The sequence below is a fragment of the Molossus molossus genome, unplaced genomic scaffold, assembly GCF_014108415.1.
Source record: "Molossus molossus isolate mMolMol1 unplaced genomic scaffold, mMolMol1.p scaffold_m16_p_10, whole genome shotgun sequence".
NCBI classification, from domain to species: domain Eukaryota; kingdom Metazoa; phylum Chordata; class Mammalia; order Chiroptera; family Molossidae; genus Molossus; species Molossus molossus.
The window spans coordinates 21,144,387-21,163,308 of NW_023425345.1; the positions used below are offsets into that span (position 1 = coordinate 21,144,387).

The 18,922-nt window shown below is 52.6% G+C and overlaps 2 protein-coding genes across 2 annotated transcripts; both read left to right on the forward strand.

Moving 5' to 3' along the window:
- Positions 1 to 4,604: 4,604 nt before the first annotated feature.
- Positions 4,605 to 9,370, forward strand: PTMS (parathymosin). The gene is made up of 5 exons (XM_036253165.1): positions 4,605 to 5,062; positions 8,089 to 8,160; positions 8,377 to 8,455; positions 8,595 to 8,656; positions 8,820 to 9,370. Exons 1-5 carry the CDS (start codon positions 5,018 to 5,020, stop codon positions 8,868 to 8,870), a joined length of 309 nt encoding a protein of 102 aa, XP_036109058.1. The 5' UTR covers positions 4,605 to 5,017; the 3' UTR covers positions 8,871 to 9,370.
- A 2,107-nt stretch (positions 9,371 to 11,477) lies between these two features.
- Positions 11,478 to 17,004, forward strand: LAG3 (lymphocyte activating 3; the record flags this gene model as incomplete). The annotated part of the gene is made up of 8 exons (XM_036252952.1): positions 11,478 to 11,535; positions 11,809 to 11,938; positions 12,280 to 12,539; positions 13,422 to 13,685; positions 14,088 to 14,363; positions 15,900 to 16,136; positions 16,418 to 16,548; positions 16,867 to 17,004. Coding segments are annotated over exons 1-8 (1,494 nt in total), but the record flags the coding sequence as incomplete, so codon positions are not given.
- Positions 17,005 to 18,922: the final 1,918 nt, after the last annotated feature.

Below are 18,922 nucleotides of genomic sequence, written 5' to 3' on the forward strand. Positions count from 1 at the left end.
GTTTCTAGCTATCACTCCTGGTCCCATTTTCCCTATCCTTTTCTTTCCTACTGTTTTCTCTGTGTTAGCCAGTTTGTTTAATCTGTGAAAATGTGGAAACCCTGAACAAACATGCACCTATGGTAAAGCATATGACAGAAGTGGCCCAGATTACTTTCAACACAGCATGCAGAGTTGCTCTTGACTTTCTACGTACAGAACACTGTGGATGGAGAATAGAAAGGAGGTGGAGAAAGAAAAGACAGCTTAGGGCCAAGGACTAAAGTGGTGCTGTCCAATAAGGTAGCCGCTAGCCACACATGGCTATTTAAATTTAATTAAAGTTAACATTAAAAATGCAGTTCCTCGGTGGCATTAGCCACATTTCAAGTGTTCAATAACCACATGTGGATAGTGGCAACTGTATTGAAAATTGCAGATATAGGACATTTCCATTACCACAGAAAATTTTATTAGAGCCAGAAGCATTTATGTTATCTTTCTTCTGGACTTTTCTGAAGGCTTGTGAAGGCTTTTTGAAGAGAAATTGAAAGGAGGACAGTGGAAGGTTAGGCAATAGCCAACTATTCTAGGGGTAAAAGTGAAGATTACCAAGAAGGCATGGAGAACAAGAAAAGCCAATCAAACCATCTGGAGGCAAAACCAATTCTTTTTGCTGGGGAGAAAGTTCATGGGGAAGTATGAAAGACACAAAAATTTTGGTTGTGATGCTGAAACCGTAAAAGACAGACAGTGATCACCAGGACATCAGTAGTTAATGAGCCGATCCCAAGTTAGAGCAAGGCAAGCTGATATCCTGGTGGTATGTTGTAAGTTTTCCCCGCCTACTCAAATAAAGAAGGTTGAAAGGGCTGAGATTGAGTCCAAAATAGTGTGTCAGGGCTAGGAAATCAATTTATAGAGCTCTTCTTTGGTGCCTAGCATTATATCTTTGGTATTAGGTATTATGTACAGGAGGAGACAATCATAACAGTGGAGGAACCAAAAAAGGCTGGAATTGGGAATGATGGATAAGGATTTGTAAAAATAAGGAGATCAGGGAGGCATTCCTTAAGAATACCCATGGAGATAGGACAGGGTGCTCTCTGGTGTGACTGGTGGGAAGAGCACTGGATACATGCCCATTTTCATGCTGTACTTGGAGCTCTCCCCATCTATTCCTTGAGGGCAAGGACCATGCCTTTTGCATTTAGCTTTGAATCTCCAATACACAGCACCATGCCTAATATCTAGTATGAGCTCAATAAGTTTGTTGAAGTGTAAAAGTTCACGCTTTATAAGGCAAAAAGAAAACTTGAATTTTAGTTTAACTCTACTTAAATTTGACCATAATATAATGATGGACACACTTGACCGGTAGTGTTCATAATGAATGTGCCTTAGTGTTATGAAGATGATTTAAGTAACACTCCTGGGGGCAACATACTCAAACAGGATCAAAGTTAAGCTGGTTTAGGTTTCTCTCTAGGAGTCCATCTCTTCTCAACTCTCTACTAACTTGAGTTTTTTAAAGGTTAAAAAAAAAAAAGGAAAAATGAGGAATAGAAAATAAGGTTATTGGAAGTGAGGATTAAAAAGTGCAGTGAGGAGCCCTGGCCAGTTTGGCTCAGCAGTTGAGTGTCAGCCTGCGGACCAGAGAGTCCTGGGTTCGGTTCCCGCTAGGGACACGTACCACAGAAAAATAAATAAAATAAAAAGTGCAGTGAAGAGGCCCAACTCTCAGGTTTCTGTTCTTCAATGCCTTGAAGGATAAAGAGACCTTCCTTAGCACTTAACCTATCAGATAAATAGGCAAATTAAAAAACAACAGCAACAACAAACAGGAAGCTGAAGAGGGGGAAGAATTCACTTATGAATGATATAGAAATAGTTAGAATTGAACACCTTACAAACAGTACTGGGATAAATTTCTAGATGTCAGGTGGGAAGTCACAGTATCCAGAGGGTTCATGCCTCCCTTGTTCTCACCTGGCCTCTTTTTTCCCACCTCCAGAAAATGTGTAAGAAGCACAGGTTTCCCCATTCAACCAGTGGAAGAAATTCTCAATTGGACTATGGAGTAATAGAACTGTAGGGATAGGCAAGCCTCCACAAGGCCTCAGAAATAGTTCTGTGGAAAGGATCAAACATGCTGGCATCATTTAACACTATTTGGCCCAGGAGGCCCAAAGTCTAACCTCAAGGACTATGGGGGTTGGCTTTCAGCAACCCACCCAATCCATATTCATCCTGTCTCACTTCCAGCTTCTTTCTTATTAAGCCAAGGTTTCAGGAGACCAGTCTGTTGTCCAACCAGACAGGGAAGGCTAAGAGATGCTTTTCTCGTGCAGAAAGGGATTTAGATCCAGGCCTCCAGCTTCCTAAGTCTTTTTCCTGTGATCCCTGCGGACCCTAGTGTCCAAACTCTTAGATTCTCGAGGCACTCCCTTGGGCCTTGGTGCAGGACTCCCATTCTCTGCCGTTCCATCTCCCTGGAATTTTCCACTGCAGCTGCCTCCGCTTCCAGACACCCCTCCCTGGGCAAAATTCCCGGCTGCCTCCGCCTCCCCTTCTTTAATCACACCTCATTCCCACCCCCGGCCCTGAGGCCCAACCCACAATCCCGCTCACACCCCACACTAACCCTGGCGGTCCCAGTTAGAGAAACGGGAGGCCAGGCCCTTACTGAAGAATGAGAGAGGGTCCCAGGCTCTTTCCAGATCAGGCAGAAAGGGCACTGGAGGGGCTGCTCCCCTGTGGGGCTGGAGTGGGGGGAGTGGCCCTCCTCAAATCCCCATATAAGGCAGGGCATGCAGTTTGGCTCTTGGATTGGCTGATTCAAATGAGCATTCCACCTGGCAACAGAGTTTCTATTGGCTCTCAGGAAAAATAGGAGGAAGGTGGATGGAGGTTGTTGGTGGCGGGGATTGGAGGGGGGAGGGGAGTGGAGGTGACCGGAGTGGGGGCGGTTACCAGGGCAACAGGGTAAGAGCCCAGCAGGGTGTCCGAGACAGCAGGCGGGGCTGGGAGGTAGTGAAGAGGGTAAAGTGAGGGTGGGAGGGAGAGGAAAGAGACTGACGGGGAGGGAGTGAGACATGGAGACTTGGGGGGGGGGGGGCAAAGGAGAGGGGAGAGGAAGAAGAATGAAGCAAGAGAGTACCGAGATGGAGAGGGTCAGAGACCGCTAAAGACATCAGCAAGTGAGTCAGAGAAACAGATTGAGAGATGGAAAGATCTCAGAGAAAGATGAGTTCAGCAAGGAAAAACCCTTGTGGGTCTCTAAGATTTTTGAGAAAAGGGAGAAAGAGAGAGTGGGTTATGTGTACACCAAGGGATCAAAAAAGATGGATTATTTAGGCACTCAAGTACTAAATGATGATTGATCAGTGTGTCTTTTTTTTATTAAGAAAATAAGAGTAATGATTATGATAACCAAATACGAGAGTACACACACACCAAAGACATCTTTTCCAAACCCTAGCCTTCCATCCCATATAGATTCCTGACATTTAATACACACCCTCAGCTCCTGTCCCCTTCTGAAATCCCAAGTTTCTCAAAATAACCCAAAGATACAGAGACTGAAGCAGGAACTGAGAATGTGGAGTAGGGTGGGGCTAGGACTCCAAACCTGGACCCCTTGCAAAGTAAGCAAACATATTTCGGAAAGGCTGGGCAAGATGGCACCAGAGGAAAGAGAAATGGAAAGAAAGGGAAAATGTGGAAAATAAGGACATGAAGGGGAATTGCAGAAAATCAACTAAGGATATAAGGCCAAGTGAAAGACCTAAATGAGACAAGTACAATGTTGTCTAGGAAAGGGAACGAGATCAGATGGAACGGTGGAAGAGGGCAAACGAGAAGCAGAGCAGAGGTGACAGAGAATAAGAGAGATGTGAGATATAAATGGCTGTGAAGGAGGGGGTCTGGGTACAAATGAATGAGGAGGAATGAAGAGAAACAGAAGGACCAGGAGAAGGAAAGTAAAATAAGATGAGCGAATAAGAAAGGCCAGAACTGGAAGAGAGACTGGAGGGCCTCTGCTCACCTCAGAGCACGAGGAGAAGCCCCAAAGGGCAGAACCCAGTAAGGGTCACAAAAGCCTAGGGCAGGACAGAGGGTGGGCTGCCCTTTCTGCTCCCATCCCCTCTCAAAGCCAGGAAGAGAATGAAGGTAGATGCCTGATGAAAGGGGAAATCCAGCGTGATGTGGAAGTAGCTCCCCCATTCTCTTCCTCTTCTTTAAGCTTTTGGTTTCTCAAATACCTGCCCAGCTCTCTCTCTGCTCCCCCCACCATCCCTTGGCAAAATCTCAGGGCTTTGTTGGGGGGCGGGGGTGGTAGTCAGGAGGATTCTAGCCATCCTTCCAATCCGCCCCCAAAAGACAAACTCCACATTCACAGGCAGTAGGTCGGGATTCGGAGAGGTCCCTCCCCGCAGGAACCCCACCCCTTCCCACCTCCGCGCCCCACTCCTTTCTCCGCGCCCGTCAGTCCCTCCATTTCCCCCTCCGGTCTTGTCCTCCCTCCCGCCTCTCGCGCTCTCCCTCCCCTCGCTTTCATCCTCCTATCCCCACCTCTCCAACCTCCGCTTTCATCCTCCTCCCTTCTCCTCTCCTCCCCACTCCCGCCTGCCCCACCCCTGGGGAGCCCCTCCCGTCGGGCAGCGCCGCCTTTATAAGCGGTTTCTCTGCCCGGGGGCGGCAGCGGCTGGTCGGTGGCAGCTCTGCTGGTGCGGGGGCGGCGAGCCCAGGAGCAAGCGACCGCGGCCGGAGCGCGCCGGCCACCGTCTGCACCGCCCTTCCGCCCGCTCTCTGGACGGCCGCAGCCCTGCGGGTCTCCGCTCCAGACCCACCCCCGCCCCACCCCGCGCGCCTCTGCCGCCTCTTCCAGAGACCCAGCTTGCTGAGCGGCCGCCACTGCCGCTGTCGCCGCCGCCGTCGCCACCGCGCCAGGTTTCGGCCGCGACCACCTTCCGTCCAGCGCCCCTCCGTCCCGAACCCGGGACCCCGGCTCCCCGCCAGCTCCGGCCCCGGCACCATGTCGGAGAAGAGCGTGGAGGCAGCGGCCGAGTTGAGCGCCAAGGTACGGGCGGGAACGGCCGTGACCCGGACCCCGCGCGACCCCCGGACTCCGCGCGGTCTTGCGCCCCAGGCCGCCCCCGACGGCCCCACGCTGCCCTGGCGCCGGATCCCGGCAGACCCTTCTCCGCCCTCCCCCCTGCTCACCAGCCTGGCGCTGCCTACCCCTCTCGGCGTGCCGCCCGCCAGCGCCCTCTAGCTTCCCGAGTGCCGCTCCCTGCCCTGCCCGGCTCAGGCCCAGCCGCCGTCCCCACCCCTCTCCGGGTCAGGCCCGCGCGCCTCGGCCCCGGCCAGTTTCCCGTCGGAGCTCTCCGCGGCTCACTTTACTTGCCCTGTCCCTCACGCCCCTCTCCCCGCACCCCATTTTCCCGTCTCTCCTGCCAACCTGACCTCACCTTTCCCCGGCTAAGCGGTTTGAGACCCTCCTGTGTAAACAGGACTCCGGGAAGCCGCTCCTCTCGGCCCCTCCCCTCGAGGTCAGACCGCCTCTTGCTTCTCTCCTTGGATTGTTACTGTCTCTATTTTCTCATTTCTCTCCTTAATTTCCGTCTATATCCATTCCTCTACTCATGGCCTGCAGCTCTCTTTTCTCTCCATAGTACCCTTCAGCCTCTCCTCCCACACTTAAAGAATCCTGAGTCCTGAAAAATCAGAAGCGGGATAGGAATAGCCTTCGGAAAGCCTCTGCTCAGCATTGCATGGCCTTGCGTGGAGCCGTCCTTGCTCCCGTCAGCTCCCTTCCCCGGCCCATCTGTTTGCCCTTGCCTGTCTTCGAGCCTTTAATTTCTCCAGGGAACTTGCTGAGTACCGCTTTGGGAAATTAATTCCACCAGGGCTTGGGGGCTGGGAGCCCGACCTTGGGGCTTGGGGGTTGCTGAGGAGGTCATAGAGGACTCCAGGTGGCTTGTGAAGTGAAAAGGGGGAACCAAGGGGATTAAAGGCATTAGGAGAAAGAGGGGCTATGTGCGAGATCTGACAAGGTGTGGTGGCATGTGACTTCATTGAGTAGGTGTCTTTGTATGTCTGAAATTCAGCAAGTGTGTGGGACTGCCCATGTCAGTTACATGTGTGCATGTGGAGACCTGGAGCCATGTTGCTGCTTTGTGAGTGCGGAGTGGCTCCACTGTGCCCTTGTGCTGTCTGTCTCAAGAGTGTGCCAGAATGCCCAAACACCAGCCCATGTGTCTTTGGATTGCGTGGGTGCTCCTCTGTATCTGTGTGTGTGAATTGGTGTCAGCCTGTGTCAGTGTGTGTGCCTGTGTTGAGTAAATGAGACGAGAGCTGTTTAGCACAAGACCTAGGTCACATACCCTCCTGGAAAAGGGATCATGGGAGGACAGTGACCAGAAGGACAGGACAGGGAGGAGAGGGCCTGGCCCCTTGGACTTTGGTCTCTGGTAGTCTCTCTCCCTCCCTTTCACAGTCTCTCCCTCCCCCCTTAAGCCCAGATGGGAAACTCAAGCCAGGGCCACACAGACTTGGTGCTGGGGCCCAGAGAGAAGCTGATGAGCCCCTGGCCTCCAGCCCCAGGATAGAGAGGAAAGTACACCAAGTAGTAGAAATGCCATATTGCCCTGGCTGGGTAGCTCAGTTGGTTAGAGCACTGGCCAGATAGTCCCAAGGTTTGGGTTTGATCTGCCTACCACCACAACCCCTGCAGGGCACGCACATACAAGAATCAACCAGTGTGTGCATCAATAAGTAAAACAACAAGTCGATGTTTCTCTTTCTCTTATCCTCTCGCTCTCTCAAATCAATAAATTAGAAAAAAGGGAAGAATTGCCATACCGACCATGTGGCAAAGAAATGAGGACAGCCAAGTGACATGAAAAAACCTAGCTGGAGTAAGAGGGTCAAGCATTTTGTGCTCCCCTGAAAGGGAGAAGAGAATTGAGTGTCTCTCCAGGCCAACCATTGACACCAACCCCCCTCTCCTATCCCCAGTTCTGTTCCAGAAAGGACACACCCTCCCAGGGTAATCTCACACAGAAAACTTCCATCCACATGGAATCAGATACACAGAGTTGCACACCAACGCCAGATCAGATCACAGGGAGACACTGTCGTTCAGTGCCTGCCAAGGGTAGGGTGGGAAGAGGACTGGAATCAAAATTGGAAGGACGGGTGTGTCTAGAGACAGGTGACTCTCTCAGGAGCATCTCCCTCTGCCAAGGAAGAAAAGGACATTAGGGTGTACTTGCTAAGATCTTGGGGTGAAGAAGAGAGGGGCAGTGTCGGGGAAGGGTCCTCTAGACAGTAACCTTGCCCATCTGTATTCCTGTCCCACCCCAGACACAGAACTTGTTTGTCTCTCATTTCATCCTCTATGTCCCACATTCTCCCATGTTTCTTTTATCCTACTTGACCTACATCCCCTGGAAGTGGTTATTTCTACTCTTCTACCACACCATGCACACTCCATGGGCCTTAGGGAGCTGGAAACGACTTGAACTTTTTTTGGAGGAGGAAGTGGGAGAAAGGGGGAGGGGGTACCAGAAATTAGGCTAGGGTGCTTTCCCTATTCCTGTGGTGTTTGCCCAAGTAGGAGGCTGCAGATTCTGGGGACAGACACACAGACATGGAAATAAAGACTTTGGTAGCTGGAAGGGATGCCCAGGAAAGAGTACCAGAAGAGGCTGAGGGGTAGACAAAAGGCAGAGCTGGGCAGGCAGTGGGAGGGGGTGGGGCATCAGGGCTGTGAGCAGATGGAGGGGATTTGCTTTGCTGAGCTGAACTCTAAAGCCAGTGAGGTTTGGAAAAACTATGGAGATAGCAAGCAGTTACCTTGGCCACCTAGTTCCCTTTTCTCATCACTTTTCATCTTCCCTGAGTCTTGGGGAAGAAGGTGTCTAGTTTCAGCCCCTTTGTGGCCTTAAGGACCCTGGGACCTCTGTTCTGACTCTAAGCTGCAGTAGCTACTTTCTCCATTTCACACTCCTCTAAGCTCACTGCAGAGGGAGAACAGGGGCTAGAGGGACTTCAGGGCTGCAGATCATTTGTGGTGAGAGAAAGGTGACCTCTTTCTTGCAGGACCTGAAGGAAAAGAAAGAGAAGGTGGAGGAGAAGGCAAGCCGGAAAGAGCGAAAGAAAGAAGTGGTGGAGGTGCTGAGGGTTGGGGTCTGGGTCAGGCTTGGGGGTTGTGACCATACCTGCCAACCATTCCCCCTCTCATTACCTTCCTGGGAGGCTGGGTCTTGTCTTTCCTCTGACTTCTCCCATCCTCCCTGTGGTCCATCCCAGGGCCTCTTGCCACTGGTGGTGATGGTGGGTGGAGGCAAAAAGCTAGCCTGACACTGCTTTCTCTTCTGGTCCCCAAAGGAAGAGGAAAATGGAGCTGAGGAGGAAGAAGAAGAAACTGCTGAGGATGGAGAAGAGGAGGATGAAGGAGAAGAAGAAGGTGGGGAGGGGCAGGGAGGCTGGGCTCCAAGGAACAGAGTTAGGGTGGGTTCGAATACCTAAAACAGGGCTGAGGGCGACCACAGGGGGTCTGCTGGAGCTTCCTGCTCTTCCCCAATGACCCATTTCTGGCTCCTCAGATGAGGAAGAAGAAGATGATGAAGACGAAGGGCCCGCGCTGAAGAGAGCTGCTGAAGAGGAGGTTTGGGCTGGGTTGTGGGGCCTGAGGGGCTGTCAGGGATGCAGCAGGGGCTGGGAGCCCTTTGGATTTGGACCCAGATCTCTGGTGCATGGGTGGGTGCAGGAGCACGGCTGGGACAGGGGGAGGTCCCTCTCCCATTTACCAGCTCTTTCCCTCTCCACAGGATGAAGCTGATCCCAAGCGGCAGAAGACAGAAAATGGGGCATCGGCATGAGCCCCCTGCCAATGGGCTGGGGTGGGAGGCCCATCAGGACCTGGAGATGGGGGCAGGAACAGCGAGTGCAGCCACTCTTCACCTGACTCCTTGCTCTGGGCCCTGCATAGAGCTGCCACCCTTTCTCCCCAGCCTTCTCATGTCCACCTCTCCACACCCTGCCCTTCCTCCTCACTCTGCCATTGTTCCACCTCCTGCCCTGTTCATCTGAGCTCCACAGCTGGTCCTTTTGCTCCCTTTCCCTCTTTCTCTCTTCCTCACTCTTTCCACCCCCCAACCCCCACCTCCACCACTTCCACCCCTCCTCTGTAAGCCTCTCCTTCCTAACCTCTGCATTCTAGTCTTCTGTCCTGCCCATTCCTACCCTGCCTGATTCCTGGGTCTCCCTCAGATCCCCTTCTCTCAGACAGCGCCAGGCCTGGGTGGGGCCAGGGTTGGGACCAAGCCCCACAGCTGCCGCCCTCTCCTCCCCTTTTTGTATAATTTAATAAAGAAATGGTCGCGCTTCTGTTTTTAACCTGTCTCCTGCTTTCCCAGGGCAGAGGGAGGAGGGTGGCTATGTCACATTCTGTGGGCCCCTTTCCTTCTATAAAAAAGTACCCTGCTACCCATCACTCAAGAAGACAAGGTCAGCACTTTAGGGGTAGACATGGAGCACAGCTTCTTTGAGAGCTGACTGTTGTCCTGATTTTGGATTCTTGGAGATGCTCCTCCCCAGTGATACACCCATACTTCCCTGCTAGCCACACCAGGTCTAGACACTGCTGAGTCCAGTGGAAAGCTACCAGTCCTATTGTGCTGAACCACGCAAAGAAACAGCCTCAGAAACAGGAAGTCCCACCCCTGCAGTGGGAGAGGGCAGAAGGCCTGGGTCTCAACCTCCTGGGACCTGGAGTGAGTTTCCTGGCATCAAAACTGCCCCACTGCCTGGCACTGAGGAGAAGTGAGCACCTGGTTAAGTAGAGGAGAACTCCAGGGCCTCTTTGGTACCCAGGCTGGCTGCAAGTTTTTGGCACCCACTCTCCACCACTCCCTGCTGGGCTCCTCAGGCTGAGTGGGGTGGGGTGGGGAGCAAGAGTTTCCCTCTGGCAATTTCAGGCTTCCTTCCCTAGTACTTCTGCCTCAGTTTTTCTAGAGTTTGATCTGTTGCAGGATTTCTGCATTTCTCCATATCACTCTTGTCAATCTAGAACCTCTGGATTGGGAGCAGATGCTGAGTATATAGGGGTCTGAGCTGGGGCAGGGTGTGTGTGAGTGACTGACACCACCTTTTTTTTTTGCATTTATCTTAAACTGCAACCAAGGTTCATGCCCTTAGCAGGAACCGAACCAGAGACTCTCCAGTCCATGGGCCAACGCTCTAACCGCTGAGCCAAACTGGCCAGGGCCATCATTCTTGTTAAAAGACATACATAATTCACCCAGGGTCAGGACTAAACACAGCTTTTGTTTTCACACTCTATAACTGACCTTGGTAAATTATTTAATCTCTGAGCCTGTCTCAATTTCCTCATCTGTACAATGGGAATAACATTAGTTTTCATGCGTTACTGTATGTGAAGTGTCCAGTACAGTGTGTGTAGCACATACTGAAAGCTCAATACCACATAGCTATTCTTTTCTCTGGGCTTGAGGTGCCCTTCCCCAGACCTACCATCTTTTAAGGTCCAGTAAAACTTTCTGTCCACCTTATTTCCAGGAATCATTGGATGGGTGGGTGGGAGAGGCAGGTTTACAGGGGTAATGAAATTTGGGGAAGCTAAAGGAATGAGGGAGCTGATGAGTGCCTAAGGGGGTGCCAAAAACTTGCAGGCAGCCTGGGTACCACAGGAGGCCCTGGAGTTCTCCTCTACTTAACCAGGTGCTCACTTCCTCAGTGCCAGGCAGAAGGGCAGTTCTGATGCCAGGCAACTCTCCAGGTCCCAGGAAGAAAGGGTGAATTTTGGGACTGACAGGTAAAACAGCTTACAGATGGGGAAACTGGTAGTTTCAGAAATGGTTTGGAGAGAAGGATAGAAGGATAGAAGGTCCTGGGAAAGAGAATAATCAGGAGGGTGGGGGAGGGTGTGAAGGGGGTGGTGGGGACACCCAGGACTGAGGAAATAAACAAGGGGAGCGCCAGCCACCACAGCGGTGGAGGGTAATGCTGCTGGGAATCAGCCCCCTCAGACTTTCCACTGCGAAGTGAAACCGTGAACCCTGGGGTGTGTGTGGGGGGGGGGCAACACAGAGGGGAAGTGGGGAAGGTGGAGGAAAGACAGAAGGACAGGAGCAAGGGCCCTGGGAGCAGCAGACCGGCAGCCTCCCAGCTCAAGACATCCACCTTGCCTTTGCTCTGCTCTCTGCCACTGCCCTGTCCCATTCCCTGGGACCCCCACCCCCCTCACCACCAGCACCCTCACCCCCTGCCCTCCCGGCCCTCAGCTGCCTGATCTGGCCAGCTTTCCTCTGGATTCCAGCTTCTGGTCTTTGTCCCTGTCCCTCTTCCCCTAGGTTCCCTTCCTCCACCTCCACTTTGCAGAACCTCTCTTTTGTCAGGCTGTCTTTCCTTTCTTTCTGACCTCTTCCCTTTGGAGGGCTCATCACAGGGCCCAGGCCTAAGGGGAGATGGGGGAGGCCCAGTTCCTGGTCTCGCTGCTTCTGCAACTGCTGTGGGTGGCTCCAGGTAAGGTGGAGATGACACTCGGAGAGGGTTGACCTCCAAACCCACCGGAGGGGGTCAGCAGGGATCTCTGGATGACTACACAGAAGCCAAGGTTCCTAGTTTGGGTGGGTTTTCCTTCGCCTTGCTTGGGGCAAGTCCTTCAGCCCCAAAGCCTCTCTTCAGCCACCCCTTGGCAGGAAAAGAGCGGAACCCCTGGTCTTCCTCAGGCTCCTTCTCTACTCCAAAGTCACTTGGCTCATGGCCCCTCCCCCTGGCCTCTCTTTTCTTCCCCAGTGGAGGCAGAGGTCCCAGAGGTGTGGGCCCAAGAGGGGGCTCCTGTCCAGCTCCCCTGCAGGCCCACAATCCCCCGCCAGGATCTTAGCCTTCGAAAAGGAGGGGTCACTTGGCAGCATCTACCAGACAGGTATGCACCCCAAACTTGGGCACCCGAACTCCCAAATCCAAGGCCCAAGCGGGTCCTCAGTCTCCTCCCCTGAACTGTCAGTTCCTCTGAAGCCGGTGGCCTGCCTCCCCTGCCACTATGCACCCTTAGGCCCTCCCTTCGCAGACTGCTTCCCTCATCCTTGCATCCCATAAGTGCCAGCAGGGCATGGTGCTGACCCAGTGAGAGGGGGAACGGGGACAATTAATGATCAAGAGATCTTCTCTTTGGGTGGGCTTCCTTATCCTTAAAGTGTGGCGGGACTGCATCTCCCCCGAGATTTCTTCCCCTTTAATGGCTCCATCTCTCTCTCCCGCACCCAGTGGGCCCCCAGCCCCGGGTTCGCGCCCGGTGGCGCCCTCCGGCTACACAGTGCTGAGGCTGGCGCCCGGGGGCCTGCGCAGCGGGCGGCCGCCCCTGCAGCCCCGCGTGCAGCTGGAAGAGCGCGGCCTCCAGCGCGGGGACTTCTCGCTTTGGCTGCGCCCGGCCCGACGCGCCGACGCCGGCGAGTACCGCGCCGCCGTGAGCCTCAGGGATCTCGCCCTCACCTGCCGCCTCCGTCTGCGCGTGGGCCAGGCTTCGAGTAGGTGGGGGCGGGGCGGGGGGCGCGGGGCTGCGAGGAGGGCGCCCAGTTCCAGACGCGGTCCGGAGGCAGGAAGGGCTGGGCCGAGGCGGTGCTTCTAAGGATGCCCCCTAGGCCCTGCCTGCGAGCCCCCCAGAAGGGTAGCGGAAAAGGGTGGGGAACCACATAGCGAAGTGGAAGATGTCACCAGAGAGGCACGTGTGTGTGAGGAGGGCCCTTTGGAGAGATTATTATCACCCTTTGAGCTCCCCTTCCCCCACCCCCTGTGGGAGTGCCAGGGTGGAGGAGGGGAGGCACCCCTTTTGGGGGAAGGAGGGTGCGGGGCTAGAGTGATTCATATCAGACATCTGTGGCTCAGGAGGTGGGCTTAGTGGGAATCCTCAGGCAAGGAAGACCTGGTGGAAGGGAAGAGTAGACCAAACCAAGTAAAATTAGAGGCCGGGGAAGTAAGTAGGCAGGAGACTCTAGGCGTCTTTTTTTTTTTTTTTTTTTTTGCGTTTATCTTGAGATAGAGCGGGAGGGAGAGAGGGAGGAAGAGAGAGAGAGAAGCATTGATGTGAGAGACACATAGAGTGGTTGCCACCCACAGGACCCCAACTGGGGCCTGGGACAAACTGCAACCAAGGTACGTATCCTTAGCGGGAGCCAAACCCAAGACTCTCTGGTCCGCAGGCAGACACTCTAACCACTGAACCAAATCAGCCAGGGTTAGGCATCCATTTTAAGCACCTCCAGGTGCCAGGCACTGAGCTGGGTTTGGGGAGGGGGACAAAGAAATTTACATCATGGAGCCTATTTCCAGGAGCTTCCAGCTTAGTTGGCCTGCTGTGTTGGGAAAGTGTTTGCTGTGATGCTGATCAGACCTTCTTTGTCCTTGCACAGTGACTGCCAATCCCCCAGGGTTTCTCAGGACCTCGGGTTGGGTCGTCTTGAACTGCTCCTTCAGCCGCCCTGACTTCCCAGCCTCTGTGCAGTGGATCCGAGGCCCAGGCAGAGTCCCTGTTCAGAAGTCCCCCCATCACCACTTGGCTGGGAGCTTTCTCTTCCTGCCCCAAGTCAGCCCTTCGGACTCTGGGCCCTGGGGCTGCATCCTCACCTACAGAGATGGCTTCACTGTCTCCAGCATGTACAACCTCACTGTTCTGGGTAACTCCTCCAGTCTGCCTTCATACTTGACCACAATGCCTTCCTGCCCCCCTCTCACCCCCTCCTGACTTATGGGTCCCCAAAGCAGCTAATACCATCTGTGATTGCTCTGAACATCACTGTCCGATTTCTTTCTTCCTCCTGTTGCAGATTTTCAGCGGCTTTCTCCCACTGTAGACTCTCCTTTAGCCATTCAGCCTCAGTTGCTAATCTTTGGTCTCCTGCTAGCCCAGCCCACATCCTAGGTTTCTGAGCCTCTTCAGTTCTGCTCCTTAACATTTCAGAGCCAGACCACCTCCTTCTTTCCTGAGCTCTTCTGCCTCCCTTTCATGCAGATCCAATGGTCCAGCCCCTTTGTTACCTCCCCGTCTGTTTTAACTTTGGGTTCTCTTTTCTCTCCAGATCCGGAGCCTTCAGTTCCTCTGACAGTGTATGCAGGAGCAGGTTCCCGGGTGGAGCTGCCCTGCCACCTGCCTCCTGGTGTAGGGGCCCAGTCTTCCCTCACTGCTAAGTGGGCCCCTCCTGGGGGAGGCCCTGACCTGCTGATGGCTGGAGACAATGGCAACTTTACCCTTCGACTAGAGGCTGTGAGCCAGGCCCAGGCTGGGACCTACACCTGTCTCATCCAAATGCAGGGGCAGCAGCTCAATACTACTGTCACTTTGGCAGTCATCACAGGTCAGCCCTATGTGAGAAAGGAGTAGCTCCCAACCCAGGGGAGCTAGACAAGGAGGGAAGACTAGCTAGGCAAACACTGGGCAAATCCTCCTCATGATGTCAGACCATGGGCCCAAGTTACAGAGGCTGTCCCTTGAGGTCTCCTCTTTTCTCGCTCCCATATATAAAGAACTGAAACTGAAAATCTCCCCTGAGTCATTAGATGAATGTTCCACTCTTCTCTAAGGGGATCCCCTGCTCTGAATTAGGGGGAAGGTCTGAGACATTAGAAGAAGATATGCAAAGAGTTTAAATAGTTCAAAAGCAGTGGAATATATTTCTAGAATCCTTGTCCCACTTTGGGACCAGGGCTTGGGTTAAAGTGGCCTGGATTTGGGAGGAGTTAATAAATTAGTCCCTTGGTCAGCAAATACTTACTGATCATGGGCTTTTCAAGACAATGCAAAACAAACACTTTTTTAAAAAAACTCTAAATGTGTTGATTGTTATTTCAGTCAATTACCAGTGGTGGTTACTAGGCTGTGTCTGCAATACTAACCTTTGGCCACTAAACAGTAGCACCACATAGTAGGTGCTTAATGTATATTGGTTGAATGAATAAATTAATATGCTCACATATAATGTATCTTCTGTGGGCCAGTGCTGAATCTGCACATTTTTCCTAGATATTTCTACCAAGATATGGTAGTCATACCTCATCCTCACTCTGAATCCCATCTTTTCCTCATGCCCAGTCCTCTTGCTGATGTGCCTTTCTGTCAATAACTCCACTTGCATCCCATTCACCCTGAAACCCATATCCAGTCAGTGGCCAAAGCCTACCAATTCTTTCTGTCCAAAGTCTTCTTGAGAGTCCACTGTTTTGTGTCAGTTTCCCATGCTGTCTCATGACAACTCAATGGAAGATGTTTTGTAGAGAAGGAGCTTTCCCACAGTCACACAGCAGGGAAGTGCCAGACTCAGGGTCTATACTCGGGTGTCTTTGTCACCAAATCTTCAGGTTCCTGTATACCTCTTGTCTCCTCCTACTCACCCTGTATCTCACTGTTCAGCTTTGAGATGCTCTGTTTCTAGATTAGTTGGTTAGTTCACTCTTCTCCAAACATTCAGAAAGGGGGCCAGTTCATTCAGCACCTCAAGGCAGGGGCACTGATGTGAGTCAAATTATGGAAGCAGGAAAAGTGCAAAATATATTGCGGGCCAACTCACCTGACAGATATAGGGGGTTTGAGGTTTTGAGTAGAAAGTAATGTAAAAGAATCTTAAATAATATTTGTTATGAGAGCCTTCTGGCCCAGTTTGAGTTTGAATAGTCCCCTGAAGGCGGTAAGAAACCTGGGAAGTTTTTGAGCAGCAGAGTGATCTAACCAGAACTTTGTCTTCATAAGATTAATTTGGCCATGACTCTGATCTCCTCCCCTCAACCTCACCCAATCAGAGCCCAGGGCAGTGCAGTGTGATTGAGACAAGTTGATCCTATGGTGTCAAGTAAGTGTGTCGGGGACTCAGAAGATCTCTTCCCTCTCATGTTTTCAGTGACTCCCAAATCAGTGACTCCTGGCAACCTGAGAAAACTGCTTTGTGAGGTGACACCTGCATCTAGACAAGAGCGCTTTGTGTGGAGACCCCTGGGCAAGCAGTCTTGGAGTTCCCTAGGACCCTGGCTGGAGGTGCAGGAGGCCAGCCTCCTTTCCCAGCCCTGGGAGTGCCACCTGTACCAGGGGGAGAGGCTTCTTGGAACAGCAGTATACCTCACAGAGCTGTCTGACCCAGGTCTGAGACCCCACAACACTGGAACCCCAACTCCAAACCAGTCATCTTGATTCCACTTGCAGACTGCCTCCCCAACCCCTCCCAGCTCTTTTTTTCAATTAGGGGCATGACTTCCAGCTCTTGTCTAGTCCTGACCCTCTTCTGTCACTAATTCGCTGAATGATCCTGGACAAGTCCCTTAAACTCTGTGGGCCTCGTGGTCTGCATCTGTATAATATGAGGGTGTGGCAAGATGTCCTTTCAGCCGTGACTCTATGCCTAATCCTGTACTTTCTCCTTAGGTGCCCAGCGCTCTGGGAGAGCCCCAGGAGCCCTGAAAACAGGCCGTCTTCCTCTCTTTCTCATCCTTGGTGTCCTCCTTCTGTTCCTTTTGGTGACTGGAGCCTTTGGCTTTCATCTTTGGAGAAGACAGGTGAGCCAAGAACTCCTCTCGCCCTGCTACTGGCTTCCCTTCTCCCCAGTCCTCAGAGTGCTATCTGGCACCCCTTCCTCAGGAAAGGTGATGAAGGTGGACCCTGAACTTGACTTCAGAACCCCTTCTTCATAAACCTTTGCACTCCAGGGACCCCTTGTTCCTGAAGATCCCAAGGAGGCTTGAAGGGGCTGGGAAAAGGCCTGGGACCAGATGGGGGAGGGCAGGAGGATGAGAAAGAATAGATGGACCCAGTATCCTCCTTATTCCCTTTCTCTTCATCCTTTTCTTCCTCTCACCCTGCATGTCTTCCCACAGTGGCGACCAAGAAGATTCTCTGCTTTAGAGCATGGGATTCATCTACGTCAGGCTCAGAGTAAGATAGGGGATCTGGAGCAAGAACCAGAGCCAGAGCTGGAGCCAGAGCTGGAGCCAGAGCCAGAGCCAGAGCCAGAGCCACAGCCACAGCCACAGCCACAGCCACAGGCACAGCAGCCCTGACCTGGAGCCGAGGCAGCCAGAGGATTCCGTAGCTCAGTACAAATAAACTCCCATCAGCAGCAAGCCTGAGTTTGGCTCCTTCTTGTCCAGTGAAGGTTTTAGTTTCTCCCCAACGTCTGGGGGCTCCCTTCTCCCACCCCAGCTTTTCGACCTACTTTTCCCTCCACCAGTCTTTCTTACCTTCCCCTTTCTGTTCCTGGCTTCCCCGTGATTCTTTTCTCTTTGGTCTCTTTCTCTTTTCGGGGTAGTCATTTTTCTGAAGCTCTATAAAGCCCTCACCCCTTACTCCTACAGCCCTTTTCTCCGTCCTCTGGCTTTTATTGTGCTGGCTGCCCTGGTTTCCTTTATATTTTTATTCCTCTGGCCCACCCCACTCCACCTCACATTCGGCTCCACTTCAGCACTGTCCTTGGCCCTCTAGCTGCAGCGCATGTGACACACACACACACACACAGAACAGCCCTGCCGTGTCTAGTCTCCTGGAGATCAAGTCTGGCAACCTTTCTGTGCCCGCTGGCTAAGGTTCCTGCCTGCCTCCGCCCCACCCCCACGTTCCTCAGCACTTGGGCCCTGTCTGTTCCCAGGCATGAGAATACACTGCCACCCAGTGGTCACTGCTTGTCACACACCTCTGGAGGTCACTAGGTAGGCTGGGGCAGACCTGAGATTAGCAGTGCAGTGGACAGGCTGACAGTATCCCTGCCTGTAGGCAACACCTTTGAGGGGTGCCCTTTCCCTGGTCTGCATATGAGTGTGCACCCATCAGCTGTCACAGGCTCTATGCATCTGTCAGGAGAGAGACTGAACAATACATGCCTCGGGACACATAGTCCTGGACATGGCAAGGTTATGATCCAAGTCTGACAAAGGAGAGTGCTGTGAACAAAGGCCCCACGTGGGGACAAGAACAGCTAGCAAGACAGCTGGCTGCTGCTGCAGCTTTGGGAGTCAGGAGAACTGGCTTCTGATCCCAGCTGTGCTGATGTGAGCAGAGTTCATCTCCCTGAGACTCAGTTTCCTCACCTATTAAATGGGGTAATAATAATAACCACCAAAATGGGCTGTTATGAGTAATGGATAAGAAAAAGGCTTAACTGTGATGTGCTCCACACATGTAATCTACTTGTCTGATCGCCCATCCGTGAAGGAGGAAGCAGGCCTGCTCTGATCACGCCAGGAATGATATAGAAGACCCTCAGCCAGCCTGCCCTTTGGCTCTGTCTCTCTCTTGGAAAGAACATTCACCTGGGCCATGGAGATCGTGGTCAGCAGAGCACACACACAGCCTCACCTCACAGCACCCCCACAGCGACCTAGACCTCTGCCTGCCATGTGTGCCAGGCTCTGGACTTTGGCCGCAGACAGCTCTGTCAGGGAACTTGACTCTGGACAGGAGGGGAAAAAATATTGAAAGAGAGTGGGAATAAGTTGACAGGAGCAGGAACTCCCATGTTTTAGTGGGGCAGGGGTTTCCTGGAAATTTTTGTGGGTGGCTTTTTTCCTTTCTACTATGTAACATCCTATGCCCTTTGGGCTTATGAAAGTAGTCATCAAGGATTCACCAGTGTCTATGCAGGGACTTCCCCATGCTCCCGTGCAAAGGGGACAGGAAGGGGACAGAGGCAGAGTGAAGGGCCATCTTGTTAACCCATTAAGGAAGTGAAGAGCAAAGAATGGAAGGAAGAGAAGGCAGGGGGCTTGTGTATATAGTGATCCTTTTATTATTATTTTTTTAATCCTCACCTGAGGATATTTTTACATTTATCTTCAGACACAGTGGGAGGGAGAAAGAGAGAAATATCTATGTGAGAGAGACACATCGATTGGTTGTCACCCTCACAACCCCAGAGGGGGTGGGGACAAACTGCAACTG